This window comes from Miscanthus floridulus, chromosome 6 (assembly GCF_019320115.1).
Source record: "Miscanthus floridulus cultivar M001 chromosome 6, ASM1932011v1, whole genome shotgun sequence".
In the NCBI taxonomy this organism is placed as follows: domain Eukaryota; kingdom Viridiplantae; phylum Streptophyta; class Magnoliopsida; order Poales; family Poaceae; genus Miscanthus; species Miscanthus floridulus.
In genome coordinates, this window is record NC_089585.1 from 36118787 (window position 1) to 36136660 (window position 17874).

The following is a 17874-nucleotide window of genomic DNA, read 5'->3' on the forward strand; positions in this document are numbered from 1 at the left end:
GATGATTTATTATACTTTTTTTAGCCAACATCAAAGTTGATATTTTTTAAGCCAACGTCAAGATATGGACATTGGTATCATATAATTCTTTTGGCACGTGGTGAGCAAGCCCCCATATGTCTGAATCCTAGCTCCGTCCCTGTGCATGTCCCTAATTAAACATGTACTATATGCACTAACCGCATACTAGTAAGGGGTGTTATGAACATGCACATTACAATAATATATTTGCTATGTTGGAGAAGAGGATAGTCAATAGATTCTAATTATGTTTGTCCAATAACAATTATGAAGTCCATTTAAAACTTGGTGTAGACCAATATCATCATGAAATCCATTTTTCACCTATAAAAGATAAAAACCATCTATGATCAAGTGCTCTTCTTTTGTTGTGGTTGGTTGTAATTCTTGGTTGAATACAAGTGTTGAAATATACCACATACAAGAATATCACTTGTTAGTTAAAAGAAGGTAAATCAGGCTCACACGATAGTGGTTTTGTGTGTGTGTATGTGAATGGCTCACACGATAGTTGAGGAAGGTCAAAATGGCCCAATTCCTCCTCTCACGAAAAGATGTGTATGGGCCGCACCGTTGGCCATTCTAATTAGGGCCTCTTTGTATAGATTGCCTTTCTGGTTGGATTTCTGCAGGCTCTCACCGGGTCGTATAGCCGCTTGGTAGGCCCAAAGCGGCCCAAGGGGGCCACTCGCGGACGCCGCCCACCTCTCCCCACATCACCCTCCCCGGCACGTCGCAAACCTCGACACCACCGCCTCACGCCGCGTCTCCCCTCCTAGCGCGGCCGCTGCGGCTCCCCTCTTTGCTCGGCCGCGGGCCACCGCCGGCGTCTCTCGTCCGGTCGGTCCTCTGAGTCTCGGTTACCTGCTCCCTCTGCCGAATCCTCGGGGCCCTGCTGTCGGCCACCGCGGAATCCTGCTGCACTGGCCGCAGCCGGGGAACGCGGCCTGTTGCGGGAGCCGGCGCCACCTCCTTCTCGGTGCGTCGTCACGGAGGGTATTTTCCCTTTTATTATCTCCATCTCCCTAAGGATCGGTCATGGTCATACTCGGCTTCTTTGGGATTTGGACCGTTGAGCATTCTACCGAATCTAGGTCCCCAATCCATAACCGAAACCGCCTCATGGATTCTAATCCATGGTTGCGTCGAACACCTACGGGGTTTTTGTTTTCGCTGGCGCAATTTTGCTGCACATTGAATATTTTTACTGGCGCAATTTTACTCCACATTGAAACAGGCCGATAGGGTCTTATGATACATGGTATTTAGTGGCCCTGGTATCCGTACGAAAATGCCACAACATTTGTGCAGTTTGCATGCTACCATATGACATACCCTCCTGTTGAAATTTTGCTGTAGCTAGACCAGAAAAAAAAAAGGAGAGCCGCACTGCGAATTTCATGCATGTAATTCAAATGAACTTTACTTGCATGGTACTAGTAAAAATGTGGCATATTCGTTAATTTAGGGCCTGTTTGGATCACTGGACTAAAGTTTAGTCCGTCGTTGGATAATAGGCTAAACATGGACTAATTAAAATTTTCTTTTTTCTAATGAGTTCTACTCATCAATTAGCCTCTATTAGTTTTTGTTAGACCATGGTCAGTTCATTTTTAGGCCTTCTATTTGGCATCCAAAACATGAACTATATCTTATTCTCCTACTGCGTGTTTGTTACTAGTCTGTATTTGTGTGACAGTGCTGTCATACATGACCATTTATTTATTATGTGATGCCAACTGTTGCTGGGTGTAGGAGTATGTACAAGTGCACACCCATGTCCTTTACTGGGTCTGCCCCTGTTCTTCATTGGAGCTCAATTAATGCTATGCACCGAATAGCTGACCTTTCTCCCTGCATTATAGAATTTACGCTAAAAGTAAAGAAAGTAGAGAGTTACTTGAAAGTATGGTACAAAAGTTGGGGAAAGGAAAACAGTGAAAGAAATAGTGACAAGGGGCTCAGAAGTAGGAAGTATAATATCATTGGATTCCGCAGCTAGGTGATACCGACCTTAAAGCCAATCAATCTATGTTTTGAGCCTCTTAGGGAATCCCTAAATTTCCATAGCTCTTTTATATCTTTAATTTTCTCATTCCATCTGTTGTGCAGACTACAATGGATCAACATGATTCCATGGCTGACTCACCAAGGAGGCGTCATAACCTTCTGCGTGACAAGGTCCAGCTGGTGAAAAGGAAGGACTCAGATCGCTATGAGATTGTCCGCTTCCATGATCCATTGTCTTTTGAGAAAGGCTTCTTTGTTGTGATCCGTGCCTGCCAGCTTTTGGCGCAGCACAATGACGGATTAATATTTGTTGGTGTTGCTGGCCCCTCTGGTGCTGGGAAGACGGTGTTTACTGAGAAGGTGGTCAATTTCATGCCCGATGTTGCTGTTATATCAATGGACAACTATAATGACGCAACTCGCATAGTCGATGGCAATTTTGATGGTAGTCCTAATCATCAAACATTTTGCATATTGTCTTATAGTATATTTAATATGTATATGCCACTTCCTTTGCATCAACAAAATTTCTGAAAAAAAAATAAGGGATAGTTATGTTACGTATATGTTGAGCTGTGTCTCTTGCACATTTGCTCATTTGGAAACTGCATACCACTGCATTGAGGCATTGATAATGGCATGGTTATTATCTTATACTATAAGATTTATGAAGCAATGTTAGTATCAGAGCGCTCTATTATTACAAGCTGCATTCTCTAAGGTGATAATGTTTACAGCCAGAGAAATTGATATTTTAACCTCTTAAAACCTGCTCAGATCCACGTCTAACAGACTATGACACACTGCTGGAAAATATTCATGGTCTGAAGGAAGGACGATCGGTTCAAGTTCCAATATATGATTTCAAGTCGAGCTGCCGGATTGGTTATAGGTAAATAATCACTGCCATCTTTCAATATTAGAAGCTAAGGTCCGCATTTTCATCTTTCATTTTAATATCATAATTTCTTATGTGCAAACAGAACAGTTGATGTCCCTAGCTCCCGAATTGTTATCATTGAAGGTATTTATGCACTGAGTGAGAAGTTACGGCCTGTGATAGACTTGCGTGTTTCTGTCACTGGTGGTGTTCATTTTGACCTAGTGAAGAGGGTTTTAAGGGATATACAACGAGCTGGCCAGGAGCCTGAAGAAATAATTCATCAGATCTCTGAAACGGTAGGTTGAATTTTTCAACTTTAACTATAGATTTTATGAGCAGTCTTGTGGTTCATGTTAGCATGTGAATTACCTCTTACTGTAATTGGTGAGGTTTATTGAAAGATGGCATTTTCAGGTTTATCCAATGTACAAGGCTTTCATCGAACCAGATTTGGAGACCGCACATATTAAAATCGTCAACAAGTTCAACCCATTCTCAGGGTTCCAAAATCCTATGTACATTCTAAAGGTAGGCATCTCAAGATTCAAGAAAGTTCTAGAATTGTGCACCAATGACATAGTTTCAAGGACAAACTTTTTTTATGATTAACCAAGAAAATTGTTGAATTGTGCACTGCCTGTTGGTTATACTCATACATACTTGCAGTCAACAAGATCTCTAGCACCTGAGAAAATCAAGTCCGTACTTGGTGATGGTCATACGGAAAGCAACGAAGAAACTTATGATATATATCTACTTCCACCTGGTGAAGACCCAGAAGCATGCCAATCTTATTTGAGAATGCGGAATAGGGAAGGGAAATATAATCTAATGTTTGAGGTATATTGGTTTATGTTTTTTCCTATCTTACCAATGGAATTTCAGTTTTATGTTTAGTGGCTACGAATTGTACTTTTGAGTGATATTGTTGGTTGATCATGCTATGATACTACTATTGTATAAGGTTATTTGGATTAAGTCCACTCCTTAGCTGCCATGTAATTTTATTCCATACACATACTTTCCCCTGGAATCTTTGTTAGAACTTGAAATACTAGTTCAGTTCAATTTTCATTATAGTGAGATTCTAAATTTTACTTCTTTTATATTTACTTAGTCTGCTTAGTTTAACAAATGTGATCAGTCTTCTGCTGTTGGCTTAGATTTACCTGTATTTGTTTTCTATTGACCGTTGCTACGTGCAATAAACAAACTCTTGCTGGCAGCCCTAGTGTTCGCTGTCTTATGTTACTTTATGCTCAAAGGAATGGGTGACCGACAATTCATTTATCATATCACCAAGGATCACTTTTGAAGTCGGTGTACGTCTTCTTGGTGGTTTGATGGCATTGGGATATACTATAGCAGCTATACTGAAGAGAAGCAGTCGTGTTTTTTCTGATGGCAAGGCAACTGTTAAAATTGATTGGCTGGAACAACTCAACCGACACTATATACAAGTGAGTATAATTTTTGTTGTTTGGTTGATGTAGTTTCTGTCAATGTCATTGTTATCTCAATTTCTTGAGCACTATTTATTTCATTATTACTTTTTTTTTGGTCTCAATGACTATTTAAGACATGCAAATGTTATGACCTTGCTTCTTTCTTTAGGTGCAAGGAAGAGATCGGGTTTATGTTAAATTTGTAGCGGATCAGTTAGGTTTGGATGGTTCTTATATACCACGCACATATATTGAACAAATTCAGCTGGAGAAATTGATTAATGATGTTATGGTATGTATATTTTGTTAGTTATATTGCTTACATTGTATTTTCACATGTCTTCTCGTTGTTTCGCTTAGTTCATTCATTGGATCTCACTGCTATGCAGGCATTACCAGAAGATTTGAAGACAAAGCTCAGCATTGATGATGAGCTTGTCTCAAGTCCAAAGGAAGCCTTTTCCCGTGTTTCTGCTGATCGGAGAAACAAACTTATGAAAAGGTTTCATACTAACATCCTTGTTTTGAGTTTGAACAGTTGCTCCTGGAAAGTTGAATACTTGGAACTTTGGAACCTGAATAAAGTTAGCTGACTTTTTCTTGTCATGTTGTCCAGTGGCCTATCTCAATCATATTCAACGCATAGAGACAAAAGTGTTGTGAAATTGAGTAAACTGATAGACAGGAGGTTTGGTGGAGGGCAAGACCTTGAACCTCCTGCTATCGACCAGGTGACTTTTGTAAAGAGTTATAACTAGCATGACAGTTGAAAGCCTAAATGAAAACATATGTGATCGTTGACATGCAAATGTTCTGGTTTCCACTTCTATTTTATAGGGTGCTATCACCCAGCTTTCAGAACAGATATCAACATTGAATGAAAGGATGGATGAATTTACCTCTCGAGTTGAAGAACTCAATTCAAAATTTTCATTGAAGAAACATTTGCCCAGTCAGCAGAACTTAACTCTTCCAAATGATGCTTGTAGTGGTTCCACACCTACAAATCTCTTTGTCTCTCAGTTAGGCAATGGTACTCTGATACCTCATTCTTCATCGTCAAACCAACTTTCAAAGGATTCCCCGATGATAGAAGAGGTATCTCTCTCTGCCTCCTCCCTACCTTTTTTATAGCTTGTTGGAAATAGATGTAGCTGTCAACATTGTTTGAACATTAATTTTTAGATCAGTGTGAATTTTTAGACCTCAAATAGATCCTAATAATTTGATAAAAATAGCAAAGGGTCAGGGCTTTCATTAGTGTCCTCAAGTTAAGTGGATAAGTGGGTCACAAATTAAATCCTATTCGAGTTTATCTAGTCTGAAATAAATAAAAAAGAAGTTTTTCATTTCCAGCACAGGTAGTGTAGCAATACCGCAATGGCCAAAAACTATGTAACTATACATCTATGAATGTGAAATCATATCTGGGTTGCCAAATACACATTGTGTGAGAACAATAATTTTGGATGGTTTCATAACATAGTTTGATGTAATATTAGTATTCATGCACAGACTAACAAAATCAATGAAACTAAATATCATCTACTGCGGCAACTAGTAGATAATTGAGACTCGTATGCACCTTCTGCAACATTCAGCTGTATTGCAAGAAACAATCCCATTTTGTGGGCTCTTTCTGTGGGTCTCATTGCTGAATTCTTGGAGCTTTGGGCTGTTATATCAGAAGTAGTTCTTCGTCCCGGAGTGGAGGACCTGCATTCTTGGCGTTTTTCCAGCTATCTGCATATATTGAGTTGTTTCAAGGCGCTGTCCTTTTTGGTCCCTGGGAGAGAATTTGGAGATCATGGGCACCGGGCAAATGTCATTTTTTTATGTGGCTCGTGGGTGGTGGCTCACAACAAATGTTGGGCAGCGGATAGACTTGAAAACAGAGGTTTGCGACACCCAACCTGCTGCCCCCTCTGTGCCCAGGAGCCTGAAACGATCAACCATTTGCTGGTTGGTTGCGTGTTTGCCCAATAATTCTGGTTCTTGTTGCTCCAAAGGGTTAGGTTGGGGTAGGTTGTAGAGCCGTTCTCCGCAGCCTATGGTCCCATCCTTTGATGATTGGTGGTCTGATGCAAGTTCCAAGGTTGATGGGGAGGTCAGACAGGACCTCAATTCAATGATCATTTTGGGAGCTTGGTCTATTTGGAACCTCCGCAACCGGTGTGTTTTTGATGGAATATCACCGAGTTTATCCTTGATCGTGGTCTAGGTTAGAGATGAGTTGAAAGTTTGGGATTTAGCTGGTGCATGTGGTATTTCCTACCCCACTGCCCTAGCTAAAAAATGTGGCACTAATATTCATGTGGCAAAGGTTCTTAATGACAGGACTCTTAGAAGCTTCCAACGAGCATATTTTTTTTTCTTCCCCGTAGATAGTGATGTCGTTGGGTACCTATACCCATTACCCAGATCCACACCCATGACAAACGGACAGGGTACGGTTGTACCCATTTGAAGCGGGTAGGGGATGGATGTACCCGTTCATGAATAGGGTACAGTGTAGGGGACCGTGACGCCTAAGAGGGGGGGGGGGGGGGGTGAATTAGGCAAATTAAAATTCCAATTCTAAGCTATGACCTCTTTTTCTAACCTTATCAAAACATATGTCAAGGATAAACTATCTAAATGTGTAACTATGGTTTTGTTAGTGTGTTGCTATCTCTACCGCAAAAGGAGTAATGTAAACAATGTAAATGCGGAAGTTAAAGAGCAAGGTAGAGATATACAAACTCCCATCGACGACTCTGGTATTTTTATCGAGTTATCGAGAAGCGCGCAAGCTTCCACCTAGTCCTCGTTGGAGCCCCTCGTAAGGAATCCCTCGCAAGGGCCAAGCTCTCGGTCAGGTAACTCCGTGGATAGCCCCGGGTCTTTCCCACGCGCAAGTGGGTCTCCGGTGTGCCTTCCGGCAAGCCTCTCCTGGACTACACCCCGCCGTCTTCACTATCAAGCTTCTGATCGAAACGCCGCGGGTCTTGTTCTCTCCGGTGCACTGTGGCGGCCATACCACAAACGAGGTTGGTGTGATCTCCCAAGACTACAAGCCCCTCCGATGTACAACAATGGTGCGCGCAAGCACCGGGTTGTAAGAGGTATGTAAACCTCACTAAACACTAGGCCTAAACCTAGAGCAAGCGCATAAGCGGTGGTCTAATCAACTTAAGCACTTCGCAAAGTATCTACGCTAATCACCTAATGAATCACTAAGCACTATGCAAGTGGAGATCACTAAGATGGTGTATCAACACCCTAGATATGTTTCCTCATCTCCACACATTTCAAATGGCCGGTTGGGGGTCTATTTATAAGCCCCACTGAGAAAGTAGCCATTGGGGACAAAATCTCGCTTTTCTGCTACTGACCAGACGCTGCTGTCGTCCTGACCGGACGCGTCTGGTCGTCCCGACCGTTGGAGCACGCGATCAACTGATTGGACGCCGATGGCGTCCGGTCACATGCCATCGGACGCGTTCGGTCGCAATTTTGCCGCTCTGAAACCTCTCTGTACTCGATCGGACGCTACAGTTCCTGCGTTCGGTCGATTAGCCGCCAGCGTCCGGTCAGTGCTGAGTGTGTTGCTGGGATGATGAATAGTGCCATTGGTGTGTTCGGCCACTTTCAGTCCTCAGCGTCCGGTCACTGCTGCTGACGTCTGCTGTTACCGAGCTTTTTGATCGGAGCGTCCGGTCGCTATGGCGCCAGCATCCGGTCAGTGCTGTGAAGCTCGTTTCTTCGCGATCTTGCGTCCGGTTTGGTTCCTATGTTCGTGCTTGGACTTTGCTTGATATCTTGGGTCTTCTCTTGTGCTTCTAGGGTCTTACTTATGGTGTTGATCATCGGATCATCACGTCGCCTTCGTTCAAGTCACGTCTTGCATCCTATTGAACTACAAAACAATTACTTGCATATTCATTAGTCCAATTTGGTTGTGTTGGTCATCAAACACCAAAATCCAAAGTAAATTAGCCTAGGTCCATTTATCTTACAATTTTCCTCTTTTTGGTGATTGATGACAACACGACCAAAATAAGCAAATAATAAAAGTTTTGAAATTTAAAAATTATTTACTTGCTAGGATGCCACTAAAAAGATACCACTTGTAAGACTAAAAGATACCAATTGAAGATACCAATTGTAAAGCTAAAAGGTACCACATGTAAACATCTTTGAAAAATTATTTTGCCCTTACAAATGTCCCCATGTGGCATTATGGATTTAAGTCTTGTTTTTTTGGTCCTACAAATTTTCCTCATTTTATAGACTAATCCATAATCTACTATCCTCCATTTCTCGGATCATTACCACTTGTAAATTATTATTATCTTGCTTTTGGTTCTACAAATTCTCCTCCTTTGGAATCAAACACCAAAAAGAGAGACATTAATAGCACAAGGGAGGGTCAAATTTTGTGATCCTTTATATGTGGAGTGGAATATGTCATAAAATTTGACTCTCACATTACATAGACTAAGCTCCCCCTAAATATATGCATACATATGATGGAGAATATAGTTTATGCATAATTGGCAAATTAATGCTAAAGGTAGTGTAATCTATGTAATGCATGGAGAAAACATATAAATATCAAAGTGAAATCAACATGATGATATCGGTTTAGAAATACCACATGTGGAAACCAATTTGATTTCTACCACTTGCAATAGGTGGTGAATATTTGAAGTATGATGCTTAACTTCGGGGACTCAATTTTTCTTGCAATGAGATTACTACACACATGATAAGCTTAAAATATGTTAGTCTTAAAGCATCCAACTTATAGAGTAACCTCTCCCTAAATTTATGCACACAAGTATGAAATACTTGTAGGATACATGCACATTGATTTTAGAATCAACCATACCACTTGAAAGATGACATCACATGAATGTAAGAATCAATTTCGAAGATGATATTCGGGAGAAATTATCCATAATTTGGACTTTGGCACATAAGATATACCATGATACTTCGCTGAAAAAACAAGCCAAAACACTGTTCCGGCTGATTTGTTGTGAGAGAAAAACATTGTTTCAGCTGAAAAACAAGATGAAAAAGACGGATTATAAGATAAGCGAACAGGACCATTAGATGAACAATTGTAAAACAAGTTATATGCCGTGCTCCTAAACAATTTAAACCATGTATGTTTGCTCCAAGGGTTAAGAGTGAAACCAAGCAATCCTACCATAAGATATACCTACTGTATACATGGCTAAAGATATAAGCATGTAAATGTAAACCTAGGCATGAAAAGCAACTAGATGTTAATTATAAGAATTTTAATCTAGATACCAATTGTAAGAAATACCAACTGAAATAAATTACATCTAGTTACCTAATATAGGAAGGGGAATTTAGGTCCTTAGTATTCACTAACCCACTTGGCAATGACTTTGTCCATAATGATGCACTCCATAAAATGCACCCATACTTTTTCAAGTCTCCAAATTTTCCGAAGTCCATTGGACTTCTCACTTCTCTTTCGGGATCCAAACCTTTTTGGTGCTCTTCATGTTGGAAATGATTATCTTTGGCACCCAAATGCGTTTGGCCCCAATGTTGGCTTGCTTGTTCACCCTGATGGCCACTACCTTGTCATTTTTCTTCTTCAAAAGATAAGGTGTGGAGGCTTTTTTGTTCATCTTGTTGGTGTAAGTGTTGGAGAATTTGCTTATTTGCTTTTTCTCTTTCTTCTTTGCTCCTTCCCCATTCTTCACCTTGCACTCATGGGACTTATGGCCTTTCTTGTGGCATACGTAGCAAACCCCAGTTTGTCTTTCATTAAGTTTCTTCACTCCCTTAACGGTGTTATCTTGATAAAGTTGGGCTTGCTTTGTCTTGCCTTTCACTTGAGTCAAGTACTTGGTGAGGCGAGCCACTTCTTGCTTGAGTTGCCCATTCTCCATTGCAACCTCTTGTGTGCATGTATCTACAACAACTTTCTCAACACAAACTTGGTTGTACAAGGGTAAGTCTAAACATAAATCATTGCAAAAAGTAGAGGCATCCTTTTTAGCCATGTCAAAAATAGAACCTTTCTTTTTAGGTGTCTCGGTGGGGGTTGTACCGACGGTTTCAAGATTAGCAACTTTATTAGTTAGCTCATCACAATATTTGCATATGGTTTTCATGTTAGCAAGCAAACATTATAAGCATCTTATGAACTAGCTAACTTTTTCTTTAATTTTTTATTTTTCTTTATAAGTTGCTCATCATTAATTGTGCATTCACTTGTTGTTGCACTAGCCTCAAGGTGCTCAATTTTAGTAGATAGCTCCATATTAAGATTGGCAAAACTTTCATATTGTTCAAGCAAAGTAGCATAAGCAAAGTAGCATAAGCTTGTTGTGAGCTATCTAGTTTTTCTTTTCTTTTTTCAAGCTTCTTTTGTTGACTATTGCAAACTTTAGCAGCAGCAACAACAACAATAACAAAGCCTTTAAGTCCCAAACAAGTTGGGGTAGGCTAGAGTTGAAACCCAATAGAAACAATCAAGGTTCAGGCACGTGAATAGCTATCTTCCAAGCACTCCTATCTAAGGCTAAGTTTTTGGGTATATTTCATCCTTTCATGTCTTCTTTTATTGCCTCTGCCCAAGTCAACTTCGGTCTTCCTCTGCCTCTTTTCACGTTACTATCCCGACTTAGGATTCCACTACGCACCGGTGCATCTGGAGATCTCCGTTGCACATGTCCAAACCATCTCAACCGGTGTTGGACAAGCTTTTCTTTAATTGGCGCTACCCCTAATCTCTCACGTATATCATCGTTCCGAACTCGATCCCTTCTTGTATGACCGCAAATCCAACGCAACATACGCATTTCCGCGACACTTAGCTGTTGAATATGTCATTTTTTCGTAGGCCAACATTCTGCACCATACAACATAGCAGGTCTAATCGCCGTCCTATAAAACTTGCCTTTTAGCTTCTGTGGTACCCTTTTGTCACATTGGACACCAGACGCTTGCCGCCACTTCATCCACCCTGCTTTGATTCTATGGCTAACATCTTCATCAATATCCCCGTCCCTCTGTAGCATTGATCCTAAATATCGAAAGGTATCCTTCCTAGGCACTACTTGACCTTCCAAACTAACATCTTCCTCCTCCTGAGTAGTAGTGCCGAAGTCACATCTCATATACTCAGTTTTAGTTCTACTAAGTCTAAAACCTTTGGACTTCAAAGTCTCCCGCCATAACTCCAGTTTCTGATTCACTCCTGTCCGGCTTTCATCAACTAGCACTACATCGTCCGCGAAAAGCATACACCAAGGGATGTCCCCTTGTATATCCCTTGTGACCTCATCCATCACTAAAGCAAACAAATAAGGGCTTAAAGCTGACCCTTGATGTAGTCCTATCCTAATCGGGAAGTCATCCGTGTCTCCATCACTTGTTCGAACTCTAGTCACAACATTGTTGTACATGTCCTTAATGAGCCCAACGTACTTCGTTGGGACTTTATGTTTGTCCAAAGCCCACCACATAACATTCCTTGGTATTTTATCATAAGCCTTCTCCAAGTCAATAAAAACCATGTGTAGGTCCTTCTTCTCCCTATACCGCTCCATAACTTGTCTTATTAAGAAAATGGCTTCTATAGTTGACCTTTTGGGCATGAAACCAAATTGGTTCATAGAGACCCGCGTTATTGCTCTCAAGCGATGCTCGATAACTCTCTCCCATAGCTTCATAGTATGGCTCATCAACTTAATTCTTGTAGATCGGTACCAATATACTTCTCCACTCATCAGGCATCTTGTTCGATCGAAAAATATGGTTGAACAGCTTGGTTAACCATACTACAGCTATGTCCTCGAGGCATCTCCACACCTCGATTGGGATACCATCCGGTCCTATCGTCTTACCTCCTTTCATCTTTTTCAACGCCTCTCTAACCTCAGATTCTTGGATTCTCCGCACAAAGCGCCTATTGGTGTCATCAAAAGAGTCATCTAACTGAAAGGTTGTGTCCATACTCTCACCATTGAATAATTTGTCAAAATACTCTTGCCATCGATGTCGGATCTCATTCTCCTTTACCAAGAGATGCTCCCTTTCATCCTTAATGCACTTAACTTGGTTGAAGTCCCGTGTCTTTCTCTCACGAACCCTAGCCATCTTATAAATGTCATTCTCTCCTTCCTTCGTATTCAAATGTTGGTAAAGATCCTCGTACGCTCTACCCTTTGCCACACTTACAGCTCGCTTTGCAGTCTTCTTTGCCACCTTATACTTCTTTATGTTGTCCACACTCCTGTCATGGTACAAGCGTCTATAGCATTTTTTCTTCTCTTTAATAGCCCTTTGGACTTCCTCGTTCCACCACCAAGTATCTTTAGCCTCGCGTCCCCTTTCTTTGGTTACTCCACACACCTCTGAGGCTACCTTCCGAATGTTGGTTGCCATCTTGTCCCACATATTGTTTATGTCGTCTTCTTCCTTCCAAGAGCCCTCTTTGATAACCTTTTCCCTAAATACCTCTAACGTCTCCCTTTTCAGTTTCCACCATTTTGTTCTTTCAATCTTTGCTTGTTTATCCCTACGGGCACGCACCTGAAAACGAAAATCTGCCACCAAAAGCTTATGTTGAGAAACAACACACTCCCCTGGTATCACCTTGCAATCCAAGCATGCTCGTTTGTCCTTTCTTGCGAGGACAAAGTCAATCTGGCTACAGTGTTGTCCGTTACTGAAGGTCACTAGATGAGATTCTCTCTTTCTAAAGAAAGTGTTGGCTATCATCAGGTCAAAAGCTACCACGAAGTCCAAAACTTCTTCCCCCTCCTGATTCCTACTACCATACCCAAAACCTCCATGAACTGCCTCGAAACCTGCGCTTGTAGTACCTACATGCCCATTAAGATCTCCTCCTATAAAAAAACTTCTCACTACTAGGTATAGCTCTAACCAGGCCATCTAAGTCTTCCCAGAACTGTCTCTTAGCACTCTCGTCGAGGCCTACTTGGGGGGCATACGCATTAATTACGTTCAAGACCATATCACCAACGACAAGCTTGACTAAGATAATCCTATCTCCTTGCCTTCTCACTCCCACCACACCATTCTTGAGGCTCTTATCAATCAAAACTCCTACTCCATTTCTATTCGCGACTGTCCCTGTGTACCAAAGCTTGAAACCTGTATTGTCCACCTCCTTCGCCTTCTGATCCTTCCATTTAGTCTCTTGAACGCATAATATATTTACACGCCTCCTAGTCGCGGTATCAACTAATTCTCTTAACTTACCTGTAAGTGACCCTACATTCCAACTACCTAAACGGATCCTAGCTGGTTCGACTAGCTTCCTTACCCTTCGCACCTGTCGACTCTGATGCGAAGACCCTTGCTCATTTTTCACTATACCCGGGCGCCGATGTAGCACGCCACTAAGGAAGCGACGACCCGATCCTTGGTTACTTGACACCATGCCCAGATCACGACACGGCGCGTCACGGGGGTGACGACCCAGCCCTTGCCCATTTAACACCATACCCGGGTTCCGATATGGCGTGTCGCTAAGAGGGTTACGCCCCAACGATTTTCTTTCGGGTTTCATCTCCATTTAAGTGGCTAAGTTTTTATATTGGCTCGCCATGCCTAACACAACCCTCCTCCTTTACCAGGGCTTGGGACCTGCTATGCTGGGACACCAAAGGCGCCTTATTTATTTTATTCTTGCACTAAGTTAAAAAGTACTGCTTGAACCAAAGCCAAAAATGTCGACTACTCAAAAAGATTGCATAAGAAAGAAGATAAATCTAGAGCCACAAAGGTTGCTTCTTTACTCAGTTTTATTAATTGTTTTTCAGCAGAGAGGAAGTTTGCTACTTGAACAATCATGGCTTCTAGTACAGACGATGGCCACATGCCTTTAGTAGACGATGGCAGCACAGGCTGCTGGCGACTCATCCCTTGGCTCATTCCATGATGGTGCCGGAGAGGATGTCGGCTTTTGGTTGCAGCACGAACGCGGATCGGGGAATGGCACGAGAACGGGCACCATGGTGCGGCCAGCCACACTGGATCGGGGAAAGCAACGAAGATGACACGGAAAGGCCTCAGTGCACGTTTCATCCGGTTTCCAACATCTTGGAAACGGTGTGAACTCGTCTCACCGTGATGGAACAATCGTCATCTCTCCTCTCGATTTCTTTGCCATATCATCATTTTGCTAAGGTGACATCTTATTTAATATGAATGAAACTCCTATGAAATACTCCCTCCGTCCCAGAATAGAAACATTGTGGGATATGTGCAGGTTAAACTTTCTTAACTTTATTAGGTTTGTAGAAAATACGTGCAACATTTATATCTCCGAATAAATTTATTATGAAAGTATATTCAACGGTCTATCTAATTATACTAATTATATAATATAAATATTAATATTCTTTTATATATAATTGGTCAAAGTTAAAAAAGTTAACTTTTCGGAAAGACTTCTATTTTAGGACAGAGAATAGTCATTGAGACTGGCGACAGGATCCTTAGATTTTGACAGTGGGTCATGCTAAACTTTTAGGCCTTGCTCGCTTGACTTATAATTCGTACTTTTCAACTTATTTTTTTAGCTAAAATAGTATTTTTCTCTCATAACAAATCAGCTGAATGATATTTTGGATTTTTTTTTCAGCGAAGCCTTAAAAGGGCACGCTGTACTGCTCCTGCCATTCAATTTTCGGATCGGCTCTCTGGTGAAATTCTACTTTCTGTACCAACCGACGGTACCTGTTGATTTGCATGTCTCTGCGTGGCTTATGTACACATTGAGTTCCGTCCTCAATTACCTCCTTCAGTGCGTCTTCCCTTCGGAGACGATCGTTTCGTTTGGGTTTGTTTAACTTACTTTTTTAAGCTAATAAACAGTATTTTTCTTTCACAATAAATCAGGCAACAGTATTTTCAACCATAATTTATTAGCTAAACAAACCTAAATAAACAGGGCGAATGTAGATATATGAGTCTCGGGAATCTCAAAACCATATATGTATTTAGTAGGCACCGTACCACGTAGTAAAAATAAGTATGTCTATAAAAAGTTCAAAATAGTTCTTAGTTTCCTTATCATACAATGTAAAGTACATCGCGCATTCATGTTTTAATAAAAAAATTATTTATGTAGTGTATCATTTTCTAAACATACACATACACATGTGCCTGTAATGAGGTTTTTAATAATAAAAGAGATATATAACATGTGTATGTCCACTAATTACAATAAAAACAAATATCTTTTATGATTTATTAGCAAACATGCTCATACATTGCAATAAAACATTGATTATCTATTATTGATCTCATCTACCACCATTGCTTCTGGTTATAAAAGCGGCATCCTGACGCCTCCAATGCCAAAGGTGAGGTCCCCTTCCGTTGACCGACTTACTATGTAAGATACCTCATTATAATGTTTTTGCCACTTATATTATCCACATATATGGGCTCTTTTGTGGGAGAGAGTCCTGCGTACATATATGATGCACATATATGATGCACACGAGAGGTACTAGAAGAATGTTTGTGAAGATGGAGAAGCACACCAAAGGTTGGATGCTATAGGAACCTTTATATTTCTTCTTTGGGCACTGGTTGGTTGTCAGACTGTGTTTAGCCAGATAGATCATAGGAACCTTTACTCACTCGTTGTCCTCCCATCTAGCTATACCTTACTAGTTATCTTGTGTGAGTCATCTCTATCTTCGTGTCTTTGATATTGTTTCATCGCCCTTCCTATCCATTATTCATTTTACCCTGCTATACTTTAATAGCTAAGTTATGGTAACACTAATATCTCTCATTTATTATTGTTCCTAGCCATCATTTTCCTTATGGCTTAATAATGATACCTTAGAACATTCCTCGGTGAAGTGCTACAACGGTATTTTGTGCGCTTACGGAATCCTCTACTGAGCATAAGAAGTGCCAACAAAATGCAAGAGAGAAAGAAAAGATGAGAGGACCTGTTTTGATTTAGAGATAGCTCGGGGCCTCCTATGTGCTAGAATCCATCGCACTGGACCGGTTCACCATAGGTTGAGCCGAGCCATGGCCTATTTGTTCTCTTTTTATTTTTTTAGAATTTGTGTTTTCTTTTTAATCGATTGAAACTTATAAAATACATACCCTAATAAAGAGCAAAAATTTCATCCGATTTTTTTGTCCACCTTCTCCTTGTGTCCTGTCTTTTTTACTTGATCGGGACTTATAACCCATATTCAAACGAATTAGAACAACTGGCGTCTAGCGACAATGGATATAGGATTTGATTCTAATATGTATTGGGTTGCACCCAAATGTATCTGGTATATGACCTAGACTCATGACCCATTCTTATATAAGTTTGAACAACTTGCGCTTAGCGATGATATAGAGTCTTATTCCTATACGTATTGGGTTCCGTTGCAAGGTACGTTTGCTAGTTGATAATAAATTATAGAAAAATCAGGAAAAAGGTCAAACCAATTTTGTTGAACTCTAGTTTACTAGTTCTACATAGCGAACATATAAAACCATATGTTTTAACACAATTTGTTTGCTGAAGTTGTAGATCTATGCTTTTATGTAGTTAAATCATATAGGTACTTTATGTTGTCCAAATGTATTCAAATTTTTTATGGTAGAACAATGTTCATGTGTAGGCTTTATGATAAAAATTTCATGCCTAGTAGATGCATATTGACTTAGTTTTATCTTGTGATATGTTGTTTAATACCACCCTCAATCCCAAATTATATGTCATTTTGGCTTTTCTAGGTATGTAGATTTTGCTCGGCACCTAGATATACCATATGTCTTGATACATAATAAAAATTATATATCTAGAAAAGCCAAAACGACCTATAAATCGGAATGGAGTGAGTAGTTTTAAATTAGTTAAAAATAGGTAAAAATGGGAAATGTGATTCCACTTTGTAGTGTTGCTATTGTTGTGCCTTAGGAACACAAAATATGACTATAGTGTTACATAAATATTAAGTTATAGATTTATCAAGGTGTTACATGCTTTATTTCATTTAAATCTAGTTTTAATCATAGTAATTAATCTATTCATCAAAATTTTTGAAATTCACACATTAGCCATGTTTAGTTTAGATGTACCACCCATAAAATTTTCATCTTCGAATAGATGTTTGGCGCACTAGCTTTTTATTAGTGTTTATGTTTAATTAAGTGATTAAGGATAACAGATGCTTATAATAGGCTTGTGTGCCTGCCTTCCATACCATTGTGCCACATGTCCACATGTTTTTTTTGAGAAATACACGGTACAACGTAGACGCCCACAACATGCACGCACACTCACCCCTATGAACACACGTACGCAAACCCTACCCCTAGATTCACGAAGTCACCACTGACGTCTCACTATCGACGGGATGTCGCCTACCACTGAAAGCATAGTGTCGTTAAATCCTAGAATAAATCTAGGAAAATACGAGCACACGTGCCAAGTCAAGGACTTGAATCCAGGTGGGTATGTATCGATGAAATATGGTTGGT

The 17874-nt window shown here is 40.5% G+C and overlaps 1 protein-coding gene across 1 annotated transcript; it reads left to right on the forward strand.

The window, feature by feature from the left end:
- Nucleotides 1–930: 930 nt before the first annotated feature.
- On the forward strand, nucleotides 931–14063 carry LOC136460489 (inorganic pyrophosphatase TTM2-like). The gene is made up of 12 exons (XM_066460160.1): nucleotides 931–1017; nucleotides 2134–2476; nucleotides 2809–2923; nucleotides 3015–3210; nucleotides 3329–3442; nucleotides 3581–3754; nucleotides 4180–4374; nucleotides 4529–4651; nucleotides 4749–4861; nucleotides 4976–5090; nucleotides 5197–5457; nucleotides 13998–14063. The coding sequence occupies exons 2-12, from the start codon at nucleotides 2140–2142 to the stop codon at nucleotides 14061–14063; spliced, it is 1809 nt and encodes a 602-aa protein (XP_066316257.1). The 5' UTR covers nucleotides 931–1017; nucleotides 2134–2139.
- Nucleotides 14064–17874: the final 3811 nt, after the last annotated feature.